Genomic DNA, 26,160 nt, shown 5'->3' on the forward strand with positions numbered 1-26,160 from the left:
CATTCACAACCATTTGACTGCAATTCAGTGCAATTTCTGCCACAAATTCAACTCCACGAGTACGAGGAAACTCAGCGGATCTCAACACGAACGTTGGCCCATCACCTGCAATGGAATATGGGCTGTATGATACGACCAGCGGCTAACACGGGAAGTGGCGTCATTTTCCACAAATCTCGTTTCATTCACAACCATTTGACTGCAATTCAGTGCAATTTCTGCCACAAATTCAACTCCACGAGTACGAGGAAACTCAGCGGATCTCAACACGAACGTTGGCCCATCACCTGCAATGGAATATGGGCTGTATGATACGACCAGCGGCTAACACGGGAAGTGGCGTCATTTTCCACAAATCTCGTTTCATTCACAACCATTTGACTGCAATTCAGTGCAATTTCTGCCACAAATTCAACTCCACGAGTACGAGGAAACTCAGCGGATCTCAACACGAACGTTGGCCCATCACCTGCAATGGAATATGGGCTGTATGATACGACCAGCGGCTAACACGGGAAGTGGCGTCATTTTCCACAAATCTCATTTCGTTCACCCCAACTCAAATAAAAGTGAAGTACAATTAGGGATTTGTCTTGCATTTCCATCGCCTCAGAATAAATTAACTTCGATAAACTGAGAGAGAATGAGTGAGGCAGCTGGAAGATGAGGATGAAAATAGAGATCAGAAGACTCGACGGAGCAATCGTCTCCGTGCTCTAAGAGAAATCGGAGAATGTCCCAATTAGTATTTCAAGAAGACATCACAATTTTCGAAAATAATAATTTCCTTGCCTCGCAACACCGTTCCCTGGCAGCGTTCCCCGGCAGCGCGAGGCAAAGATGTTTTCTGGGAATGTGTGCCGTGTCCTCTCCCGGGCTTTTACGACTCCCTGGTATAAACTCCCCCGTACCCCGTCACACCTCACCCGGAGGCTCACTAGATCTATAGAACGTACTCTCTCTGGGAGTCTGGGTACAATGTATGGCAAGTGTTGTAAGTACTGTACAATCAGTATGACAGTTACTAGTATGTCAACTAATTACTTATGATCAGGCATACCAGTACCGGTAGTAAAGTAACCAGCAGGACTGGTGTAGTACACTACTTCATGCAGGGAATCGACGACTCCCTGCTGAGTGCGAGTCTACCATGTGTTACCAGGTTACCAGTGCCAGGCCTACACTACAGCTTCAAAGCAACACTTATGCCTAGAACTTACTTAGAAGTAACATAGTTATGGCAACAAGAAGCAAAATGGGACTAGGAGTAGGACCCGGCCCAGTACAGTAGCAATGCACTGCACCAGACCCAACAAGTCCACCATACTACTCAGTTATGGTTGCCATTGTTGGGAACGTTTTATTCGCACAGTAACACACTGTACATCTTACAGGTACAGCTACTGTAGTAGTGACTAGTACGAGCCGTACAGTGCTGTTTCTGCGAGGTGTTGTGGCTTATCACTGCGAACTATTTACTTACCGTTCACACTGCTTCGCGGTTTCTAGGTGACATTCACAATGTGCAGTCAACTAAGTTTAGTTAGTTTACTTGAGAACGGTTCTATTCACAACACCATGAAGGAAGAGTCAAAGCAAAAAAAAAACCCAATTTCGGAAATAAATAGAACACTCAATACTCAATTGAAAATTAATAATATTACTAGTACTAGCAAGAGTGCATAAATGGACTCTTGGTACTGGTAGTAGTTACTTCAATGTATTGCTGACTGCTCATTGTCACGGTCACAAACCATGTGCATCATTGACCAGTGAGACGTACGTACATACCCATACGACTCCTTGCCAACGACAACGTACACGAATGGCGTCCAATGGACATTCGCACGTACGAGTGGCATTGGCATTGCATATTGCCTATTGGCAAGAGGTCAGAGTAGTTTTCTCGACGTGTCAAGAGGCTCCGTATCACTCAGTTTTTTCTCTTACTTACAGTAGTCAACAGTATAACCAAGAGTCCATAACCGGGGTTATCATGGTTATGGACTCTTGGTATAATTATAGTAATCAGTAGTCAGTATACCACACACGATGTCATGCACTCAACGTTACTTTTGTTACTCACCCATAATCGTGGTTCCAGGGTAGTGCTACATTGTATCACAGTCTGTACAGTGGATATTATCAGCAGATAATAGTCGCCTGATCATAGCCTGATGATTGCATTGAGCAAGAAACTCTGAGTTGCGACAAATCTGTAAACAGCCTTTTTGTGTGTACGTCAGATACAGTCATGTCATTGTACGTAGATCTACATTGTGTGCCAGTGCCACTGCCTGCCACTGTGGCTACTCGATCACCATAGTCACCCCGCGCATCAGTACACAGTCCACAGAAGCCGCTTCAAGCGTGACCCTCAACGTGAAACAGTTCCTCCTCGACTCAAGTCACTCCTGTGCCTCAACTCTCTTGCAAAAGAGGCGCACTGAGACTTTCTGTTGTCCTCCGCGCTAGGAAATTCTCTGCCTTCCGCCCAGCCGAGGTCCCTATAGTAGGCTATAGTAGGCTATAGGTCTTGAAGTACCTAAGTCAGTCCTGTATCGAAACTGAGTGTGAAGGACACGGTAGTACAGCAACTTTGAGTGAGTGCTTTTCACCGCCGTGCCGACTAGTGCAGCGCCCTTACACGAACCGCAGTGCCTGAACTATTTTCGTCACGGTCGACCGTAGTGGATGCCGCGAGTCGCCAGGGATAGGGCAATAGCCCTGCGGGATGACGACTACGAGCTCGGAACATACACTCGAGCAATCAGCACGACGTCTCCGGAAGCGCAGAGATGGTTCAACAGAGGACTAGCCTGGACGTTCGCCTTCAACCATGAAGCCGGCATCCGCTGCTTTGAGGTTGTCCTGGAGCTAGATCCACAGTGCGCCCTTGCCCACTGGGGTATAGCATTCTGCAATGGCGTGAACTACAACAACAGCTCCCAGTTCACACAGCCAGGAAAATTCCCGTCTCTGAACGATGCAAGCGAGCACGGTCGCAAAGCACTGGCGCTTCTGGAGCACGCATCAGCAGTTGAACAGATGCTGGTGGAGGCAATCGTGGCACGGTGCGACATTGATGCCATGCCCAATTCTTGCCAGGAGCGCCGCAAGTTGAACAGTGAGTTCGCTGCGAACATGGCCAAGGTGTACGAAGCTTACCCAGACGATCCTGACATTGCCGCCCTCTACGGCGAATCCTTGATGAACATCTATCCGTGGCACCTGTGGGTGAACGGGAAGGTGCGCGAGCCCGACGCGTTGTTTGCGGGAACTGCGGTGATACTAGACGTGCTGCGCTCGGGTCTGTCCAAGGCACCGTCTCACCCTGGCCTGCTCCACATGTACATTCACGCCATGGAGATGGCACCGGCTCCTCAGGTGTGCTTGCCGGAGACCAACCGCCTGCGTAACCTTGCCAAAGACGCCGGCCATCTGCTGCACATGCCGTCACACATTGATGTGCTGGTGGGCAACTACGAAGATGCCATCGTCGCCAACACCCGAGCCATCGAGGCCGATCGCAAGTACATATCTCGCAACGGCGCTGGCAACTTCTACATGCTTTACTGCTGTCACGACTGTCACATGATGGTGTACTCTGCCATGATGGCTGGAGACCAGAGGAGGGCGACCGAGGCAGCCAATGAGCTGCGGACCTGGTTACTAAAGAAGGAAGTCGAGGCGCTGATGAAGCACAAGATGGCGGATATGCTCGAGAGTTTTGTGTCCATGCATATGCACGTCAAGGTGCGCTTCGGCCAGTGGAAAGAAATCCTGAACGAGCCGCTGCCCACCGATGAAGGCCTCTACTGCACCACCCTGGCTGTAACGCGCTATGCACGTGTACTGGCATTTGCGGCACTGTGCGATGTGGAGAACGCCACCGTTGAGCTGAGGGCGTTCAAAAAGGCATACGACAAGGTGCCTGAGACCCGCACCACGTTCAGCATGGTGTGCCGCGATGTGCTGGCAGTGGCTAGCGCAATGGCCGATGGGGAAGTTTCTTATCGCCGGGGCGACCACCAGCTTGCATTTACACAGCTCCGGGAAGCTGTCGTACTTGACGATGGCATGCCATACAATGAGCCGTGGGGCTGGATGCAGCCGGCTCGACATGCACTGGGCGCTCTGCTTCTTGAGCAGGGCCACGCCGAGCAAGCAATCAAAGTCTACCGCACAGACCTGGAGATTGGCCACCATCCCCGCAACATCTGGGCGCTGCACGGCCTGGAGGAGTGCTTGCAGAAGTCACCGTCGCTGGCCGCTCACGATGGCGAGCTGAAGGAGACGCAAGAGCTGTTAGAGCGAGCCAGGCAGTGCTGTGATGTGAGCGTTACGGCATCGTGCTTCTGTCGTCTGTCCGTGTGTGGTGATAAACACATGGGTGTTGGAAGGGAGGAGAGGAAGTCTGCGGTGAAGATCACTGATGCTTGAGAGCATCCGTGATACACAGTCACACAATAGGCCGGGACAGTATTCCAGTGATGGAGTATAGTTGTAATTTCTAGCTATTCATTTTTCTCTATCTCATGGTTCTTCGTATCCGGAGGATCAATTGCTGCCAAATAATCATCCCTTGCAATAGCAACACTACCACACCACCACGATCTTACACTGCAATTCAGTAATAATTACCATAAATCTCCCCAAAGTTTCTTCCCAGGGGCTTCATCAGGGAGTATGGGAGTATACATGTACATGTACATGTATACTCCCCGCGGCATGAAGCCCCAACGACGACAATCGAAGAGGTGCATGTACATGTACATAATTTTTCAGTGGACATCATGTCTTATGCTGTTGTAGTAGTCGATAAAAATTACCGTCAGCGTTCATCAGTTCCACACGTTCTTGTCCTGTCTCTTTGGTCACAGCCTCACCGTGACTTGTGTGCCAGTCCACAGTTTGCAAAAACATTGTATCAAAATTAAAGGCGTGTTATTTTTTCATTGGTTTGAGGGATAGAAAGGCCGGAAAAGTCAGAAGATTTCTTCAGACCGTTCGAAACTCACACTTCATGTGAAGGCTACATTATGCAGGCTGGCGGTACACCATCCAGGTAGTAGGTGTGAAGATAGTCATCGACGTAAGTCGTTGACCCACAACTAATAACTAACGGTGGTTGCTGTGTGCAGGGTGTGCAGGGCTCCATGCTAACAAGGTCAACCTTCTTTTTTTAGTTTTGTAGTCGGGAACGGACATGGAAGTGACTGGAGGTGGGGGGATGCACTTTCATTCTTGACAGGCTGTGCAGTCAGTGCAAGTGACCAGGCTAACGCACTGATGACACCTCACAGCAAAGACTCAGACTGTCAGACAGTTCAGCAACACTGCCAACACTCAACAGTAGTACTACACTAAGCTGTAAGTAAGTCTTACTTCAGGCCAGTCTGCAGTATGTACGAGTGTGGACTCACATACAGTGCTGCAACTGAAATCCGACCCCCTGGTCGGGGCGCCGCGCCGCCCAGGGGGTCGGATTTCAGTTGCTAGAAGTGTACAATCATGCAGTCATCATAACCATGATAACAATGTTATCATGTCATGTACATGTAGCTGCTACTGTCATGATCATAATGACTGTAGACTGAGTGTAGTAGTACTGAGTCTGTACTAGCAATGACGGTAGCATGATTGTCCATCTACACGATGAACAATAATCGATAATCGTGACGTGATTGCATAACACGTCATATGCATCATATCCCATGATCCAGATATGCATAGGTCATGAGGTGGTACGTAGACGTCTATGGTATGGTTGTCAGGGGCGGATTCAGGATAGGAGGGGTTCCAGGGGTTAGGGGTTCCGTGGAACCCCCTAAATTTCGTAAATGTACTACTGCTGTACTGGTAACCATATCGGCATATAACATATGCTTGTCCATGCCATGTACATGTATCAGCTATTCAATTTTGACTATACTGGAACCCCCTGTAGAGATCGCTGGATCCGCCGCTGGAAGTTACTTGTGACTTTCCCATTTCGTGCATAAGACCTGCTACATAATCATTGTCATTGATATCATTACGAAGGCAGTCCGGCAGGGCAGCACGGCGCCGGTGGTCTACTACACTTGCAAGTACTAGTAGTAGATCTACCATGCAAGTAAATACACATGTATCTGCAGCTTGGTTCACCAAACGTTTATGTACGTCCAAGCCAATGAAATAATAATTGATCACGATTATTTCATGCAGTCCAGGAGCTGGATAGCAGTTACCAAGACGGTAAAGAGTCAGAGGATGTAACCATAATAACACTGGTAGTGGCCAATAGAGGAGCAATGGTAGCCCCCCCCCTCCCCTTGAGATACAGAAGTACATGTAATTGTAAACACCAACAAAGGCACGAGCTTCGGAGAGATACGAGACAGCCTAGCTGCAAGTGGCAAAAGACATGCATCCAGTGGCATCTACAAACAAAACTGACGGTAAAGCAAAGTCTTGCTCGCCCATGATGAGCAGTTTATCAAACCGGACCGGACCGGGGGGGGGGGGGGGGGGGTATCACAACCTGGACGATTGTCACCGGGCAAGTAGCACACCTGGGTAGTGCGTACATCAATGTTGAGTAACATAGTTATCACAAAGTGAAACCATGCCAACTCCGGGTCAGCATAGTTTACTATGTACAAAGACTAAGTGTTCTCGAGAAAACAGGGCCATCATACTAAAGTCTGCTAGAAAGTAAAAATGTGTTCTGGGCGCTATGCTAAAGACTAAGTAATGTAGTATGTCTACTGAAAAGCATTTACAAAAAAAAACAATAAGTACGCAAAAGACGACAAAACTGTGACCTCCATTGAAATCAATTCAATGTAATGAACAGCGTGGTGACCGAGATCAGAGACAGAGAGAGAGAGAGAGAGAGAGAGAGAGAGAGAGAGAGAGAGAGAGAGTGAAAGAAAAAGTGTGTGAGAAAGAGAGAGGAAGTGAGAGAGAGAGAGAGGAAGTGAGAGAAAGAGAGAGAGAAATAGAGTCAGAGATCTACAAATGGCCAATGTACATATGCATGTACAGCGAGTGAAGTGTTTGCTTCAAATTCAGAATATACGCTACCCTTTTTTCTGCTCATGGGTCAACCGAAATAAACAAGACGTTACTCTAAGCTCAGGCTAGTTATAGTCTTCAGGCTATTTGTGAATAGTTGAACAGGACGTGACTAATTTCCATCCAGACACACAAGCCCCCCATCTCCAGAAAAAGTGAGTGCAGAGAAACCTATACCTAGACACGAATATCATGTTGCTAAAATTTGGTGAACGAAAAAAATTGAAAACAACCTGCTCAATTGAACGATATTTAGGTTAAACTCAAAAGATGACAATACTGGTGGAGGTGGATCAAGTGCAGGAGACTCAAGAGAATTCCAACAGATACCCTGTCAAGGAGCAACACTGATTGGTGCAAGACAGACACAACATGAGTTGCACATCCTCGGGCATGTTGAGAATTCGACGACTGCAAACTTGCAGGAAACAATCAAGAAGGCGCTGCTCCACTGAGGCCTTGGTACCAACCACGCACGTCAACGGGGGTGCTTTCATAGCGCTTAATGAACGCATGATGCTTCAACTCACGGAATTTTGGCCTGTTCTCGCGCTCCTTCATCAAACACTGGCTGATGAACGACTGAAAGTCCAACGAGAAGCCTTGGTCACGAGGAAGCTTGGGTGGTTCGTCATCTACGATTCGGCTCAGCACCTCAAACTCATTCTGGACGCCACGGTACGGGTATTCGCCTAAAGCGAGCTCAACCAGCGTGATGCCCATGCTCCAAACGTCAGCACGGATATCATACTGGGATGCGGTATCTGGCATGAAACGCTCCGGCGCCATGTAAGCGGCACAGCCGGCACCGCGAGTGCGCGCCTTGGAGTTCACCAGCCGGCCGCTGATGCCAAAGTCGCAGATCTTGAAGCGGCCCGACTCGGCGTCCAGCAGGATGTTGGACGGCTTGATATCCCGGTGAATGAACTCGTGCGTCTCCTTGAGATAGTCCAGGGCATGTACGACGCATACCGCCACCCTGCCGACTATAGGCTCTGGAACTGGTCGGCGATACTTCTTCATCAGATTCCCCAGGCATGTGCTCATCAGCTCCATGCAGATGTAGACGTCCTGTTGGCTGATGATGGAACCGTACGATTCGACGATGTACGGGCAGTTGTGGTTGATCATGACAAACAGATCCATCAGAACTCGCTTCTGCTCGTCTTCATTGGCGCTACGCATCATGACCTTGCAGGCCATCAGCTTCTTGGATGGCCGGTGCAGCATTTTCAACACGCTACCCGTGGCACCGTGGCCGATCTGCCCGAGTTTATCCATATCCTCGACGTTGGCTCGGTACCGATGGCCGTTAATCGACAGGTAGCGCGTGTACCGCTTCTGCTCATCGATCTGCTGGTCCAGACTGCTGGATGATCCACTGATGCTGCTGCCATCGGGACTTGCATCGCTGCTGCTCAGTCCAGTCAGCCCAGGCGTTATTCCTAACATGTTCAGCGAGCCACCACTAACTGCCCTCCTATGTGTGTGGATCAGGTGACCGCTGGCGGTCTTCTTTCGGGGCTTTGCTGGCGGCGTCATACCCAATTGCTGAGGCGAAGACGGCCCGAGCGCAAACTGCATATTGAGTGACGTTCGTGGCCGCCGTGCCGCGCTAGGTGAATGAGGCGATTGCAGCTGCATTGGCGACGTACATCCCTGCAATTGGCTGCCTTGGACCTGTATCTGATTCGCCAGAATCTGCATCCTATCTCGAATATTCGCATCGCGAGGCTTGCTCGGATCGATGGTGACGCTTTTCCCGTTCGTCGACATTTCCTACGTAAAATGAGTCCACGTCCACGGAGCTAACTCTTGCAGCACTGTCGCTGGGCTGACAATGAACACACAAATAACTCCGATAAATCCGCGTCTTCTCGCTTACCATCCTAATCAAAGACAATGCTCCTTCTCCTCACACAGACTGCTGTTGCAGTTCTCCTTGTAGAACAATACGTCTCTAAGTATAACATAAGCCAACAACAGCGATCGACACGCTCCTATGGCCACCCAGCCAACACTAACGACCGCACTTTGTTCCACGCTGAGATCACTTGATGTCCCCCACACTTGCACTGTTGGGAATAAAAAAAACAATCGTGTCCCTCTGCACAGGCTAGGCTAGCCGGTTCTTTTTGCCTGTGCGTCCAGATGTGACCTGTTTGTGTTACCATAAAACCTGTCAAGGCGACCACTCGGATAAGGCGACCACCTGTCCAAGTCTTGGTCCTTGGTTGAGGACCAAGAACACACAACCGGGACCAAGCGCGCTAGCGCATGGCCGGCCATGGGCCCCATGACTCGAGCTATGGCATGGGCCCATGTGATGCAGTCAAATCACCCCGGATATAGGGAGCCGGAGATCACGGCACGGGGCACGACTGATTGATTCATTTTGAAGGTCCTTGTGACCTTGAGTTGAGACTTGATGATGAGTGGCTTGACTCGGCTTGAGCGCCGATGAGCGGTTGTCTGCATAGTACTTTAGTAGATCTACTAACTACACAATCATGTACTACACTCTACAGCCTACACTACAGACATGACAGTACAGGTACAAGTCTGAAGTAGCCTGTGTAGAGTACTGTAGAGTAGAGCTAGTACTACTAGTACAGTGCGTATCGGTTATAGCGTGGTCGTGTAAAAGAATATACTGCCAACAAGAATGAACGCTCATGTTTTCATAATCATAACATGGATTTCAAGTGCACATTTATTCTTACAAGCAATTTTATCTCATAGTAGAATATATCGGTCCTAAGAATGGGCTTTGTGTCGCGAAACATGCCTGATTAGTACAAAGTGTATCGCCTGTAGTAATTACATCTGTCCATTTCCGTTCTGATCTGACTCTCGTTGCGTCGTAGTGCTGCAGATTCAACTGTTGTGGTCATGTAACTCATGTTGCATAGCCACATGGTAAGCCTATGGGACTATGACCAGCCACATGCACAAAAGTACTGCGTTGCATGTACGATGATCTTCCTGCCCATGCGCACATGGATATGATATGCCACACTTGATTTATCGTGTGTAAGAAATATCGGAAATAAGAATAGAAAGTCGTTTTTCAAACACCCACGCTATAACCGATACCTACTGTAGTAGTAGGAATAGTACCAAGGCAAGAGTGTCCCTACTCATAGTAGTACTAGTAGTCTATACCATGTTTAGTTTTATTGTTCACCAAGACTCGCGAGAGTACATCGTTCAGGCGTTCACTCGCTCTACATCATGCATCGTCTTTTTCGTGTTTTTCATGTTTCGGGGGTGATCGTGCACGCGTGACGTGTCGATATCCCATCGATGCATCGTACATGTACGTGTACATCATATCACCGCGTACTGCGTAGATCTACCGCGTAGACCTACCGGTACGCTACTACCATGACTACGCGGTGCATGCATGCACCGGCAACGCGGCTTTGCATTGTAAAATTTTGATTCCTGGTTTGGCAAAGATGATGAAGTCTTGATTGAAGATGTTTTAGGATTTTGATCACTGCAAGTCAGTTAGTCTGGCCAAAAAGCTGATTCTATCAGACCATCCTGCACTACTGGTTGTAGCTTTTTATTCACGTCGGAACTGATGATTGCTAACTTCTAGGTCCTACTAGTAATTCCAATCTCTTCCTGGAGCTTGGCTTTCGTGGAGATCTGCAATGTCTTATCATTTCACATCCGAACCTGTGGAAGATCAAATCGTCACCGATACGACCAATTTAAATCGTTTCGAGGATGAGGTAAAGTGGTGATATATTGGACCGATATTTGCTATTTGTTTTGAACACACAGAGAGTTGTTAATATACCGTAGGACAATATTTACACCAGGCAGAACAACAGAGACCAAAAAGCTTTCTCGTTACTCCGAGTTTCGTGTTCAAAAAACACTCATCAGACGGGACAATATTTATATTTTTTTCACTGGGAGTTGAATTGGAAGTTGAAAAGCTTCTTATTCAAGTATATTTCTTGAAATTTTATGAATAGCATCAAGAATCCAGTCCATAAACATTTGATAACATGGGCAGTGGAGCATTTTGACAAGGGACTGTCCAATGTCGCGAATCCACAATGTGAAATTGCAAGGAAGTGATTGAAGCCCTTTTTTAAGTCCTGGGTGGTGATGAATGGTCACGGATAAAATTCTGGCTAGTGCTATTTCTGATTACGCTGTATCTGGACTGTCGACGTCCTATCCAAGCCTGTTGATAGTACTGCTCAGGACAGTGTTATGTTACATGTACTGTACATGCTAATTATCAGTCTTCCATGATGTCGGCCCCTGGTCCGTGGGAGAGGGGATGGCGTTCGTGGTGTTGCTGTTGTTGTTGTTGTTGTGGTTGTTGTTGTTGTTGTTGTTGTTAATCCTTTTCTTTGTTGCTTTTTTGTTGTTGATTGAATTAGGCCTTCCAGCAGCTCATGACATTGATATTTGAATTCCTTGTGGACCCACAGCAGGTAAAGTGTGGTGTGTAGGTGGATGGCTTTCAGATGCTACTTGCGAGAGCAGGCATCCTTACTTGGTATAGGTCCACGTTGGGTCGCTCATTTTGGAGCAGACGTCTGTACCCACGCCGTGCTTGTTTGCAAGCCATTTGGGTGGTGGATGGCGAGACTTCACACATCCTATGGTTGTAGCAACTTTTTAAATTTTTAGTAGTACAATGCATTTGAATCGTTAGGTCTCATCGCGTGCATAGTGCTTTGTCCTAATTCACTTCATTGTTTTATGCCATTGCATTCATAACGTTACACTGACAATGCTTTTGGTTTGACTCTCATATTCGTCGTGCTGATGGTATGCGCTCATACAAGCATTTTTTGGGTTGTCTTTTATTACCTTCAGGCATCACAGCTGATTACGCAGCTGGAGAGCTTCGCAGCAGAGCAGGGTGTTGGAGCCGGTGCACTGAAGAATGTCGTACGCAGCGTTGTTTTCATATCCTCTTGTTACGTTGTTATATTTTCCCGTCCGCAGACGCTGTTAGCCGCACTTGACATAGCTTGGTGTGCACAGATGCATTAGCCGTTGCTCTGGTGATCTGGAATGCTTACAGGAGATGGCTGCTGTGAGCATCGCAACATGTCGCACAGATTCCTGTAGGGCCTTTGTACGTTGAACAGCTAGAGAGTGAATGTAGTGAGGAAGCAGTATGATTGTGTTTTAATACTACTATGTATTGTAGGAATGTGTTATACAGACTTGGTGGTGGTGTGCTGTTATCCTTGACCGTAATTGGTATGCACGTCTTCAAATGCGCTCTGAAGAAGAGTGTGACTCCTGCCCATCTACGCAGCGACCTTGCATTACTTGGTAAGCAAACCGTTTGCATGCACGCAAAGCTGCAGGTATTTTGATTACTACCCAAGTGACTGCCACAACGATGCCTTGGATGCGGACATATGGAGATGCTGACTCCCGAATAAGTGCTTTTCTAGCAGAAGTTGAAGATATTGCATTCTTTTGTGTTTGTTTATGCACAGGTCTATCTGGTGAGAAAGCTGATCATATAGCTGAGCTGGTAAGGGCATGGCATGTATAGCTTTCTATAAAATACTTTAAAGAAGTATGGTAATACTATCAATAGAGGTCATGGGATTACATCATCACTTGAGATGCTTTGGCGAAGTTGTGGTTTCGCGACACAGTGCTGCACTTGCACTAGCGACTCGTGCTGCATACAAAGCGCCCGTATGTGGGTCCGCTGGCTCACCCTACGAAATCTGTTGCATACCGGTGATCTCTATAGAAACTTTCTTGATCTGCGTACCTTTGCCGTTCATTTTTGGATTTGATGTTGATCGGAATAGGTGCGTGGGCCTTGTAGTTCTTACAGATGAAGTTTAGGCTATCTTTGAATGGGGCTTAGGGGCCGTCCGGGGTTACCGATTGTTTTTACAAAACGAAAAGTTTTAGTATTTTTCAGCCCCCACCCACCCACCCACCTTTTCTGCAGGTGAAACGAATTTCAATAAAATATTGATGTCAATTTTCGACACCCAGAAGTAACTGGGCATTCTCCATCAGCATTCAATAATTATTTTCAAAACGAAACTCCATCAAACCCACCCACCCACAAACGAAAACATTTCGTTTTGAAAATATTATTGGTAACCTTGGACAGCCCCTTATGCATAATTAATACTTCCGCCATGTGATCTTGAGGGGCAAGTCCACTAAAACGGTACACACTGTGATACCAATCCTGCATCAAAGGTCATAAACTACATAAACCCCATTCGCTTCCATATCTTCAAGTGTTTCGTGATGACAGCCACAGCACCGCTCTAGGGCTGTAGTGTCACCATTGGCTGTCGATAGTGACTACTGTATGCGTATTACAGGTGTGTTGATACTAATAATGATAGTGTGTCTTTGCCACCTTGCCGTGTGACATCTCTCCGCAGTGGAAGTCCAACCTGGTGGGTCTGTCACGCACGGCAGTGTCGCAGACGCTCAACGTCAATCAGCTGGTCGACATGGAGTGGCGCTTTGGTGGTAAGTGCGGCGATCAGTGGTAGCAGCACGCGTGATAGTGGCAGTGGCATCGCGAGTGTGGGCCAGAGCGTGAGGCCGGCCGGCAGTCCACTACAGTCCGTTTCAAAAAGATTTACAATCCTGGCGATCGCCCGCGGAGTTTGGCGTCTTACCGTATGAGCACTCGAGCGCTGCCTGGAAAAACTCACTGTGAACTCGAAGAAATATTCCGCGCGAAAGCAGGAAAAATGACAACTCACTCACGTTGACACAGTCAGGTACGTCTGGTTTACAACAAACGAGTTCTTCCTCGTATCGACAATGGATTCGGAGGACATGTCGAAACGAAAGTGTTGTAAATGTTGACGAGCTGCATGGGTCCGTTTTGTGACCAAAATAGTTTCTTTGAGCTGCGATTCAATTTACTCACCGTGTGACGAAAACGACATCGACACGGACTCATTCCCAAGGCCATGACTTGGCAAAGCTATCCGTGTGACTTCGACGACATTTTGAGAAAAGCAGACGCTTGTGAACGCTGATAGAAAACGGCGTTGACTGCTAAATTCAAATAAATTGGCGATCTTGAAATACTAAAATATATCTCAAAAAGCTACAGCGCGATGACTTCCATTATAATTCACTCACACCATTGCAGTGTTGTGGGTGTGTTCACATGGCGTGAGCCAGTCAAGTGTCAGTCAGTTCGGCAGGAAGCGCGAGCTCCAACAACAAGTCGTTTGGTGTAGCCATCTTCTTTATCTTGTACCAGCTTGATCACCAAAACAATGAAAAAAAAGTTTGACTTGAGGATAGGTTGGGATTTGAACTCATAACTTCATGGTCAGCAGACAGCATTTATAACCACAAGGCCAAAAAGGAAAGGATAAATCGTGGGTTTTGATAAAAAATCGATACTGGCTTCCTGGGCAAATTGTAAACCATGGGAAAAGGCCGGAAACCTGGCCGAAATTCTAACTCCTTAACGGTTGGTCCAATTGTTCCGAAACCTTCACAGAACAATTTGCCGTGTCCTAACAAGCCATTCTATGTACTTTGTTGTCCAAATTTCCCTTATCTTCATACTTTTTAAGACCCAAACCTGATTGTAAATCTTTTTGAAACAGACTATAGCTTGTTTACTTGCGTGATATTGGTTTGGACTTTGTAGAGCAGTACGGAGTGTATGCACGTGTACATGAACATGGCACTGGATGCTAGACATGGCTTGCATACTGAGTTTGAGTTTGGCGTGCATGCCTCGGTTCAATAATCTGGTGTCTCCTACCACCACATGTCTTTCTTAGTACAATATGTGTACCCAAATCGGACTACTAGTCTCTTTTGTACTGATTCATTATGCAGTTCTATCTGGTTATTTTAGCTGTCTCTTCCCACTGCTTCATGCTATGTTGATTGCTTGATTGTTTTGTGTTTTGTTATGAACATATGATGTGTTTGATCATCCAGTGACCGCGGGCAGCAGTGATCTACGCAAAGTTGGCAGTACCTTCCTACAGGTGAGCAGTGCGGTAATGGAATACAGTCAACTTCGCTTATAACGACACTCGTTATACACTCGGCAGGGCATCAAAAAGGTGTCCTTATTCGCGAAGTGTCGTTATACTCGAAGTCTCATTATATGTATTACAGTGGGATGGGACTTTGCTCTGGGCATGGAAATTCTGTCGTTATTCGCGAATTGTTATATCCGCAGTCGTTATTAGCGAAGTTGACTGAAGTTGTGTGGGTGTTTTTTGTTTGTTTGCATACGGTGTTGAAGCCTCGCATGCTTATTTGCAGCTGGTGTCTGGCAGGGCGCTGTCCCAGGCAGACAGGGATGCTGGGCTTGAATCTCACATGTTGCACCTTCATTTACAATACATCACTGTTGTCATGGTAACAATACCACCTCTTTCAGTTTGGGACATTTGGTCAGAAAAAATTGTTTTGCCTGGTGTGCTTCATCTTCTACAGTATCACCCTCATTATTGTTAATTTAAAAATTTGCTCTTTTATACTGTTGTAGAGGGTTTGGGGGTATATCGTGGGTTACACCTGGTTGCCATGCCAACTCCGGAACATTTTATTTCCCCAGTTTTCCTTCGTCTTTGTCTTTTCTGTTGCAATTCTTGCATTCATGGTCTGTTTAGACTTGGATAGTGATCAGTTGGTTTCTTGATTCGTTACCATGGCAACTCAGACTGTCTGGGTGCAAGGGCATGCGGCGTTTATGTAGTATTTCTAAGTTGGGCGTACTGGGTTATCTTATTATTGTCTGCCACTGTAATGAAGTTTGTTTTGAGAATCTTTGTGTGTGTTTGGACCATTGAAATTTCCATGATGAAATACACTGGATGTAGCTTTGGTACAATTTGCAAAGCCTTTCCAAGAATAATCAGCTTTGCGCAGTGGTAGTACCATAGCCAATGAGGTCCAACCGAGGCGTGGTTATTGCTAGTTGAAAACTTTTCCCAATATCCCGCATTGACGACTTGAAATATAGTCGGCTTTGCAATTTTTGAAGGCTCATCCGTGAGCCAAACATATTGAAATCAAAGGAAGAAGTAAATCATTTGTGTAGAGGGCGATGTATGTGGCCTAATTATATTTACTTCTTCTGACATTGTGCATTACACACAGGCGCAGATTTTCAGGTAGTGGATATGTTCGAGCGAATCAAACGTTCATAACTTCGTTTACCGTACTGGCAATATATGTTGCCGCAGTGAGGCCATGAAGCGTTACATTGGCACATGTTTGCCGCACGCAGGGCGTTACATGCAAAGTCGCACAGGAGCCGTCACACAGGTTTCTATATTGCCGCAGTCCTTTTTTTGCTATTGCCGCATCACTTTTTTGCTATTGCCGCATCATTTTTTTGCTTTTGCCGCATCATTTTTTCTTTTCATCCACATTGAAGGCACAGAAATTCAGTTGCTATCCAACTGTTACAAACCCGACGGCAAAGGGCGACAACGATATCAATAGAAGACTGTATATTTTAACTATCAGAGTGATCTGTTCACAAAAAGATCATCAAAAGGAAAGTGACATAGGGGAAGAGCGAGTACGCGAGTGTCAGGAATTCCTGCTGCGTCCAGTTTTGAACTTTTCACCACGCGGTACACGTGCTTTCACAGTTTTCAGCCTTTTTTTTGCAGTGCAAACTGCAATGAAAAGATCGCCGCACCGCGCCGGACGCGCGTTACGAACTCAACGAAAATTTGTCGCACTAGCCTGGTCGCGCGTTACGCCGCACCCCCCTGCGTTACGCGTTACGCGGCAACATATATTGCCAGTACGGTACTACAGTCCATTCAGAAAAAGATGAGTGCTGGCTCTGGAGAGCTCCCGTGTTTGGCGATTTTGTGGTACACTGTGCAGTGCCGCGCGATTCGAAACTTGAAAAAGGGTCCAAAAAGGCACCTCAACTGGGGTTCGAACCGCAAATGTACCGTTATGCAAGTGGAGTGAACGGCCTGGATTTTCATGATTTTTAGTAACTTTTTACCCAATTCAGTGCTTTGGGGACAAAACCTGGCCGAAATCCGAGGGCGCGTTTGGTTGGTACGAACTAGAACAGGATTCACCAGAACAGCGCGTTTGGTTGGGACTGCACCTGTTCTGGGTCGCCCAGAACATGTTCTGCTTGCTCCGGCCTCAAGGCCGGAGCAGACCGAGCAGTTTCACTTTTTCACAGTGAAACCTGGCGGGAACATCGATTTTGGTCCCAAATGATCACGTGCATGCGCTTTGGGGTTAGACTCGTCATACCGTACACAGTGACCATGGTGACCCATACACATTTTGAAGAATGCACCAAGTTTGGCATATTTTTCACAAAAATATGCTCTGGTTTTGGAGTACCGTTTGGTTGGCATGAGGCTGCTCCATGTGCACCAGCTGTTCGATCCTGTTCTAGATTGTACCAACCAAACACACCCCTATTCTTGTTATGGCTTGCTTTCTGGAGAAATAGACTTCAAAAACACAATTGGAAGAGCTTTCCAGGGGGGGGGGGGGGGGTTGCCAAAATAATTGTGACGAAAACTCAAAATTTGACCCGTTTATGGCCAAAAGCAAGAATATAATCTTTTTCTGAATGGACTGTAGGTTCGAGCGATCAAACTACAGGCTATGTATGTAGGCCGAAAAGAAAACTTACAGCTTCCGATTGGAACAATAGACCAATCCCGAAAAGATCGTCTGGGTTCGAAAAGGGGAATGTCAACCGAGAGTACACTGTACACCACATCCACATGGCACTACCTGAACGGCATGCTTTACAGGATGCGTTTGACTGTTCGGGTATGAATGCAGGGGTTAGTACACACTTTTTCCGTTAGTTGTATGCAAGAGAGACAATCCGAAAGAAAGCAAAGCAAAGTGTTGGTTTTCTCTCTGGCACTGGAAGGACGCGCTTCCAGCTCTTTGTGATTACCCAGACGGATAGCTTTAGAGTGGCGCTTCATTCCCGTTCCTACTGTCTTATCCTTGAACGAACGAAGCGCTGCAGCCCGCTCTTTGATGGCGCCACAATGCGGGTATTCCCCTAACGCTTCTAAAGATTCCCCTTACCCCACTAATGATGGCGCTACGGTGCGGATATTCCCCTAGCGCTACTGCTGAATTACTTCAAAGCACTAGCAGCTACCATTCATTGTGTTCAGTATGAACCATGCTTGGTTCTCCACCACCAAGGTGTTTCTGCTGGCATCCAAGAGCCTAAGTCATACACACAAGTTGCATGGTCTTGTTAGCTCGGTACTCATGCTTGTTTTGGTGTGTTATCTGCCACTTGCTTTCTCTCAGGTGAAACTTGTAGTTGACAGAGGAACGAACACTGAGAATATCTTCATGGGTAAGTGGTGTCGTGTTGACTGCTGACCCAGCCAGAAGTCCACTACTGGTCACAGGGTTGATTCAATAACCTACACTGAAGTTGTGACTGAACCTATAACTTACAGGATTGCCGTCTTTACGGACTACACTGCGGCGGACTACTACTGAAGTACCGTATTATCTCTAATATAAGCACAGTCTCCAATAATAGCACGTCTCCAATAATAGAACACCTTGGGGCGGCATTCAAAAAATAAAGTGCTCAGTCTCCATTATAAGCACACTGTGTAAATTCATTATCTGTACCGCGAAAAAACCCTGAAATGTGTTTGTCTGACATGAATTTGGCATGGCAACAAGCCTCTGAAATGAGGTTGAAATAATAATGGAACAGTCTCCAATAAAGGAACGTCTCCAATAATAGCACGGGGCGGAGCTACATTGAAAAAATAAAGGACCGTGCTTATATTAGAGATAATACGGTACACTAGTCAGTGCTAGTGGTCACATGTGAAATTCGACCTGTGTGATGTGGTACTTGAGTGTAGCACCAGTAGTACTGTGATGGCATTGATATGTATGGTGTGGCACAGCAGCTCTAGTGCTCTAGTGCTGTTTTCCCACTCTAAACTACAGTCCATTTCAAAAAAGATTTGCAATCCTGGCGATCACCCGGAGAGTTTGCCGTCTTACCGTATGCGCGCTCGAGAGCTGGCTGGAAAAACTCACTGTGAACTCGAAGAAATAATCCGCGCGAAAGCATGAAAAATGACAACTCACTCACGTCGCGTCGGTACATGTATGTCTGGTTTACAACAAACGAGTTCTTCCTCGTATCGATATGGAGTCAGAGAGGACATGTCGAAAGTGTGGTAAATGTTGACGAGCGGGATGGGCCCCAATTCGTTTCGTGCCCAATTTCTTTGAGCTGCGATGGAATTATTTACTCTCACGATGTGACGAAAACGACATCGGCACAGACTCATTCCCAAGGCAAAGCTATCCATGTGACTTCAACGACATTTTGAGAAAAGCAGAGGCCTATGAAAGCTGATAGAAGACGGTGATGCCTCCTAAATTCAAATAAATTGGCGATCTTGAAATACTAAAATATTGCTCAAAAAAGAAATCGATCGATCGATGTGCCGTTGTATTCAACAACACGTAGCTACAGCGCAATGACTTCCGTGTTCACTCACACCGTTTCAGTGTCGTGGGTGTGTTCACATGGCGTGAACCAGCCAAGTGTCAGCAAGTAAAAGTTCGGCAGGAAACGCGAGCTCCAACAACAATACAATAAGTCGCAGCCACCTTCTTTGGCTTGTACTTTTTGTAGATCTACCAGCGTGATCACCAAAACAATGAAAAAAGGTTTGACTTGAAGATAGTTTGGGATTTGAACTCACAACTTCATGGTCAGCAGACAGCATTCATAACCACAGGCCAAAAGGAAAGGATAAATCGTGGGTTTTGATAAAAAATCGATACCGGCTTACAGGGCAAATTGTAAACCATGGGAAAAGGCCTGAAACCTGGCCGAAATTCTAACTCCTTAACCCTTTGCATGCCGGCCTGTTTTCCACAGTAATCTGGCACTCCAGAGTACAGACTCTCCTGGTGGAGTTTGGGTGCACTGTTCGGAACCAAATTTATTCTCATTTCAGTTCACCTGGATGGAATTTCCTCATCCTGGGCTTGTTGGAAAGATCAGGATCAAGCGAATCCATCCTGGAAGCTCTCAGCTCCACAGCTCCACCAGGGCCACTTCCATGATCTCTCCAAACTGGCCCACCATGCCTCGGAACGAAACAACAACTCAGTCACAAATTCTTTTTCGGCTCCTTGCTCAAATTCAACCGATTTTCACGATTCAAACTGCTCTGCAAAGCTGAGATCCACGCGCTCCATTTGATGTCCATAACGCATGCGCAGGGCAAAAGGGAAATCCCCTGACACGCTCCAAAAAACTGCGAAGTCACGAACAAAAAAATTCGCGATCACTCCAGCCCGTGATTTCCGTGTTCATTTTGTCGCCGCTCAGTGAATCTTTATCCTATCGCGAAGAACCTTGTATCTCTGGAAAGCTGAGCTCAATACCTCTCCAACGGTGTATCGTATGTGGAGATCGGATACTCTTTCACAGAGTAACGCAACTTTGTACACTGGTCTATTCACCACGTACACGACGCAAACCGAAGCGCGTGTATACAGGTCCTCAGAGAACCGGCATGGGGTTCAGGCGCGTGTATACACGTCATCCGCACGCAAAGGGTTAACGGCTAGTCCAATTGTTTCGAAACCTTCACAGAACAATTTGCCGTGACCTAACAAGCCATTCTATGTACTTTGTTGTCCAAATTTCACTTATCTTCATACTTTTTAAGACCAAAACCTGATTGTAAATCTTTTTGAAATTGACTGCAGCCCTGCTCTGGTGCTGTTTTCCCACTCTAAACTAGCCCTGCTCTGGTGCTGGTTTGCCACTCTAAACTAGCCCTGCTCTGGTGCTGGCTTGCCACTCTAAACTAGCCCTGCTCTGGTGCTGGTTTGCCTCTCTAAACTAGCCCTGCTCTGGTGCTGGCTTGCCACTCTAAACTAGCCCTGCTCTGGTGCTGGTTTGCCACTCTAAACTAGCCCTGCTCTGGTGCTGTTTTCCCACTCTAAACTAGCCCTGCTCTGGTGCTGGTTTGCCTCTCTAAACTAGCCCTGCTCTGGTGCTGGTTTGCCACTCTAAACTAGCCCTGCTCTGGTGCTGGTCTGCCACTCTAAACTAGCCCTGCTCTGGTGCTGGTTTGCCACTCAATACGAATATGCCATTCACTCCCAGTACAAAGTAGCACTGGTTTCCGCCCCCAGCAATGCATACAGAGTGTCTGTGATGAGATGACCTCATTGGCATCGCGTCTAGGGTGTGTGTCACCTGGTGCATGCGCCTGCCATACACCATTCTTTATGTGAACACGGTATCACTCCCCCGCGCGTTCTGCCCATCATTGCCGCGAGGTAGAGAATACTGGCGATGGCTGGATGCTGGGGCACCTATCGTAGGGTATGCCACATTGTAGTGAATGAAGGGGAAAACGGTACATGAAGTAGATGTAGAAGGAGATGTCCAAGGAATACAGACCGCCCTGCCCACACACAAGGAATTGTGTGTAGAGTGAAGTCTTCTGCGCAACACACAAGGAATACAGACCGCCCTGCCCTTCATTGTATGTAGAGTGAAATCTTCTGTAAAGTCAATCCATGCTAAATGTTGTGCTTCGGGGATTGCTTGTGTGTTGGTATGGTCGTTTGGCCCGTGTGCTCCGTTCTGTACAGAGCTGACCCTTCCGCAATTCTACAATTTCTTACACGAGATGGAGAAGGCACGGGCGACACTGGACTATTTCAGCTAAGCAGTGCCATGTTGTTGACCTTTTTTTGAAACGTGCGAAAACTGTCTTGTTGATGAGGCGCGGTTTTGTTTTTGGTCATTGCCAATTACGTTCGCTCCGGCTCCAGTGATACCCCTCTGTGATAGATGGCCTAGTGCCATGTACTTGGTTGTGTGTGTGTATGTGTGTGTGTGTGTGTGTGTGTGCGTGTGTGCGTGTGTGCGTCCGTCAATATGACAATTGTATCTGTTACCCAAGGTAGTTATGCGTGGCAGGCCCGTTTTTTCTCCTTCCGCTCTCTGATACTGGTGATCATAGAGCTGAATTATTAAAACCTTTTCTTTATAATGTACTATTGATCTCAAGCATAAAACATCACAAACCGCCACTTGTTTCACCGAACGGAGGAGTATCTTGGTATTATTTTTGAAGTACATTACTGGTATGTAAAATTGTTGTTGAAGATTGATTCTTATTGTCGGCAAAGCATTTATGGTTTTTTATTCTCCTTCAAGCATGGTATGAGTGTGCTCAAGAACTGTGATAGTAATCAGGGTTTCTTCATACCTCAGACAGAACGTGTGTTTGTTGGAAAAGTGCATTGCGGTGGGTGATGGGACTTCCTGTTTTAATAGGCACTCCTCTTTTACAAGAATGTACAGCTGGCACTTACAGTGCTGCAGGCAGTGCAGCTATAGCCAACCATGCATGCCTTGTAGAGGTTAGCCTTAAAGGGGAAGTATACCCTAAAATCAAATTTTCACCAGTTGTAGTCTTCGGGGTGCTGAGTCGAATGGTCTTGGTCCGAGGAAGCTGCGACGCTCCCTTCCTACTTGAATCCCAATCGAACTCGCGCACTTCCACCGAAACTGGGTGACTGCGCCCTACTAGATGGGGATTTGTATGCAAAATGTCACTAAAAGCGCCATTTCGTTCTTATAAAAGCACGGATGACCGCGATTGGCCCATATGTTGTAGTCTTTTGGACGCTGAGTCGACTGGTTTTGGTCCGAAAAGGCTGCGATGCAGCGTTCCTCCTTTATTCCCAATCGAACATGGTTGAAGAAGCGGTCACGTGCTCCTGGGTGCCCAAATCACCTGGTCACCACGCCAGCAGGCGACAACTTTCACACCAAGGTTCAACTCGAGTTCAACTCGAGTGACAGGACTGCACCCAAAAAAGGTCAAACAGGCTAGTAAGTTGTACCCTGCAGGCACGGTGACCAGGTGACTGGTGTACGCAGGAGCACGTGACCGCTTGTTCAACCATGTTCGATTGGGAATAAAGGAGGAACGCTGCATCGCAGCCTTTTCGGACCAAAACCAGTCGACTCAGCGTCCAAAAGACTACAACATATGGGCCAATCGCGGTCATCCGTGCTTTTATAAGAACGAAATGGCGCTTTTAGTGACATTTTGCATACAAATCCCCATCTAGTAGGGCGCAGTCACCCAGTTTCGGTGGAAGTGCGCGAGTTCGATTGGGATTCAAGTAGGAAGGGAGCGCCTCAGCTTCCTCGGACCAAGACCATTCGACTCAGCATCCCGAAGACTACAACTGGTGAAAATTTGATTTTAGGGTATACTTCCCCTTTAAAACGAAACAAAACGAAACAAAACACCAATGCCCTTGGTGTATGTGATTGCATGTATTGCCAAACCTAGTCTTCACAGTTCGCTGAGTGCAAAGTGAACATGGCTGAATTATATTTCGGTAGAGGCTCAGGCTGCGGCTCCCATCTTTCCACGGGTGAAGAGCGAAATCTTATTTTTTGGCGGCCTGAATTTCTCTGGACGAATGATCGCTTGTATAGTATTTTTTTACTGAACGACTAATTCGCTATTCCGTATGTTGATCAAATAAATTCGAATAATCAACAATTTGTCACGTCCCATCTTTATGCACTTTATGCACTGCTATCTGCATGTGGGCATTCTACATGTTTCCACACTCCGGGGTGGAACTGTTCTTGCCGGGGAAACCAAACTGTAGGTGGTTGCATGCTTCAGCTGTACTGTAGCATGCATCTTAGGGTGACGAAGAGTGCATTGCCTTCCATCAGTATAATTATTGTCTTGTACAAGTACAGTACGATCGGGTGCCAAAGAAACCTCGCCGAAAAATGCTTAGACTGGAGAATGGAACAATTAAAAATAAAGAACAATTCTGACTAGATTTTCAGATTTAAGAACGTGTGTACGCTTCTCTACATCTTTCTACATGCTCGATGCTCTTCAAGATCGCGGAATAAGAACGAAATAACATTTGAGCATTTTAGAGCGATGCTAGGCTGCACCTTGAACCCCTGCGTTCTTCGCCGCCCAGTCTTTCTGCGTGTGCGCACAAGCACTGTCCTTCGCAGCAGCAGGGAGTAGCACAATAGTACAGTGAAACCTGTAACTAAAGACCACCGTGACTAGCGACCAGCCTGCTACTACAGACCACTTCGCCGGGCACGGTCGGTCTCACACTCATACCGTACGCGCGCGAATACAAGCCCCCCTTCGAATAGAGCCCGTCCCTCAGAGGCATTCGAAGTAATACAGCCCCGTCTCGAATAAAAACCCGGGGCTCTAATCCAGCGCCCACAGTCCGTACGTTGTAGTGCAGTACATGAACCATGTACGGTATGCACGATCAACACAGTGTGCTTTGCGGATCACTAGATCCATATTGGAGGTACGGGATCTCTCTGGCCCTCTGGGGTCAACGTAGAGACATGCAAAAATGGGAACACACTGCGCCAGAGGTTACCTTACGGTTTCTTTATCTGCTGCACAAGAATGATTCTTCCCTCACCTTGTGCAATCATCTTGAAAGGTGTGAAAAATTGATGTTTCTATTGAAAAAATAAAGCCCCCTCTCGAATAGAGCCCCCTCTCAAATACAGCCCCCCCCCCCCCCCCTCTGGGTGTCTTCTGGAAAATAGAGCCCCGGGGCTTCTATTCGCGTCTATACGGTATATGGTGGTGCGGTGCAAACCTCTAACTAAGGACCGCCTGTCACTAAAGATCGCTTTCTCTGGCCCCAAGGGGTGGTCTTTAGTCACAGGTTTTACTGGATTAATATATACTTTTGAAGTAGTATTGGACTACTCCCTGCTTCACAGTGTCTCCTCTGGCAGCCTTGCTGTACCACGTCCATGGTACCGGTACTGAACGGTCTCGTGCGTGGAAATTGCAGGAGTGTGGCTTGTAGACTGCTCGATCATTGTGAATGTCTGAGAAGTCCTCGTATGGTATGTAGCTGGGGTTGTGTTGTGTGAGCTTGACTAATTTAGTAATTTCACTAATGTATATTGGTGTTCAACTGTCGTTTTGAGGCGCTGTTCGAAAGCCGTACTTTGGTATAATGTGAGAATCATGTATGGCTATCGCCATAGATAGCTAGATAAGATTAGTCCAATCAGGGAGTAGTAAAATCCCTGTATTTTACTACTCCCTGGTCCAACTACTACAGTACTTGGTACTTGCAAGTCTGGCGACGGTCATGCAGTACTGTTGGAGATTGCCAGAGCTAGTATCATGTATTGTGCGGTGGCAATCCAATCTTCACTGACTACTGCACACTGTACCCAGTATACACACACTGTACACTGTGTATTGTACCAAGTACAGGCACTTGAAAACGACTTCAGGAATGCTATGTCACACTTCTGTGGCAACCAATATCCACCAGGCAATGAATACATAAAATGAGTGGCTTTCTGTCGGATGCGACACAGTCAATGGAGAATACCTATTGAACTGAGGTGTCATGTAAGTAATACTAAGTAGAATGATTGTGCTAGTAACCTGGAAACTGTCAACACCAGGGTAGAGTTGAATGTCCATTTAGTCTCATACATACTGGTACCTATTCTGAGAAAGAGGAAGTTAGTTGAGGAACATTCGCAGTGAAACGTGTGCACAATCCGCCGTTACATGGTGTTTTTGTTTTGTTTTAAAGCAAGGTGCACTACGTTTTGTTGTTGTTGTTTCAAATCTTTATTCTCACAATGGCCTGTGACCATAGCAGTGATCCAACTAGATGTACGGGTGAGCGTGGCTCGTGCATGAGCAGATTGAATTTAGCAGCAGAGTTGATATATTAAGCTGTTGTTGTTGTTGTTGTTGTTGTTGTTGTTGTTGTTGTTGTTGTTGTCGTTGTTGTTGTTGTTTCAAATCTTTGTTCTCACGATAGCCAGTGGACAATAAGAGATGTTGTTGTTGTTGTTGTTGTTGTTGTTGTTGTTGTTGTTGTTGTTGTTGTTGTTGTTGTTGTTGTTGTTGTTGTCCCTGGTTTTTAGTGTTACGACGGCGCGTTGCACTTGTTTTCGGTCAGTGGTGATGTTCGGCACCCGTGCTTTCAGTGCCCACCCAGTTTCATCAAAACTCCAATACAGGTCTATTC

General features: G+C 46.8%; 3 protein-coding genes and 1 non-coding gene across 4 annotated transcripts; 3 read left to right on the forward strand and 1 right to left on the reverse strand.

The window, feature by feature from the left end:
* The first annotated feature begins 2,396 nt into the window (after nt 1–2,396).
* On the forward strand, nt 2,397–5,006 carry LOC135828225 (uncharacterized). Its single transcript, XM_065340680.1, has one exon. It carries the CDS (start codon nt 2,695–2,697, stop codon nt 4,441–4,443), a length of 1,749 nt encoding a protein of 582 aa, XP_065196752.1. The 5' UTR covers nt 2,397–2,694; the 3' UTR covers nt 4,444–5,006.
* A 1,543-nt stretch (nt 5,007–6,549) lies between these two features.
* On the reverse strand, nt 6,550–9,153 carry LOC135828234 (dual specificity mitogen-activated protein kinase kinase 7-like). Its single transcript, XM_065340689.1, has one exon. It carries the CDS (start codon nt 8,836–8,838, stop codon nt 7,495–7,497), a length of 1,344 nt encoding a protein of 447 aa, XP_065196761.1. The 5' UTR covers nt 8,839–9,153; the 3' UTR covers nt 6,550–7,494.
* A 1,353-nt stretch (nt 9,154–10,506) lies between these two features.
* On the forward strand, nt 10,507–22,338 carry LOC135828245 (COMM domain-containing protein 7-like). The gene is made up of 9 exons (XM_065340699.1): nt 10,507–10,805; nt 11,472–11,525; nt 11,914–12,005; nt 12,314–12,381; nt 12,552–12,589; nt 13,476–13,566; nt 15,016–15,065; nt 18,361–18,409; nt 21,712–22,338. Exons 1-9 carry the CDS (start codon nt 10,725–10,727, stop codon nt 21,786–21,788), a joined length of 600 nt encoding a protein of 199 aa, XP_065196771.1. The 5' UTR covers nt 10,507–10,724; the 3' UTR covers nt 21,789–22,338.
* On the forward strand, nt 15,946–16,085 carry LOC135807218 (U4 spliceosomal RNA). The gene has a single exon (XR_010551512.1). It is a non-coding gene; the product is annotated as a U4 spliceosomal RNA (small nuclear RNA).
* Nucleotides 22,339–26,160: the final 3,822 nt, after the last annotated feature.

The sequence above is a fragment of the Sycon ciliatum genome, chromosome 1, assembly GCF_964019385.1.
Source record: "Sycon ciliatum chromosome 1, ocSycCili1.1, whole genome shotgun sequence".
Lineage (NCBI taxonomy): Eukaryota > Metazoa > Porifera > Calcarea > Leucosolenida > Sycettidae > Sycon > Sycon ciliatum.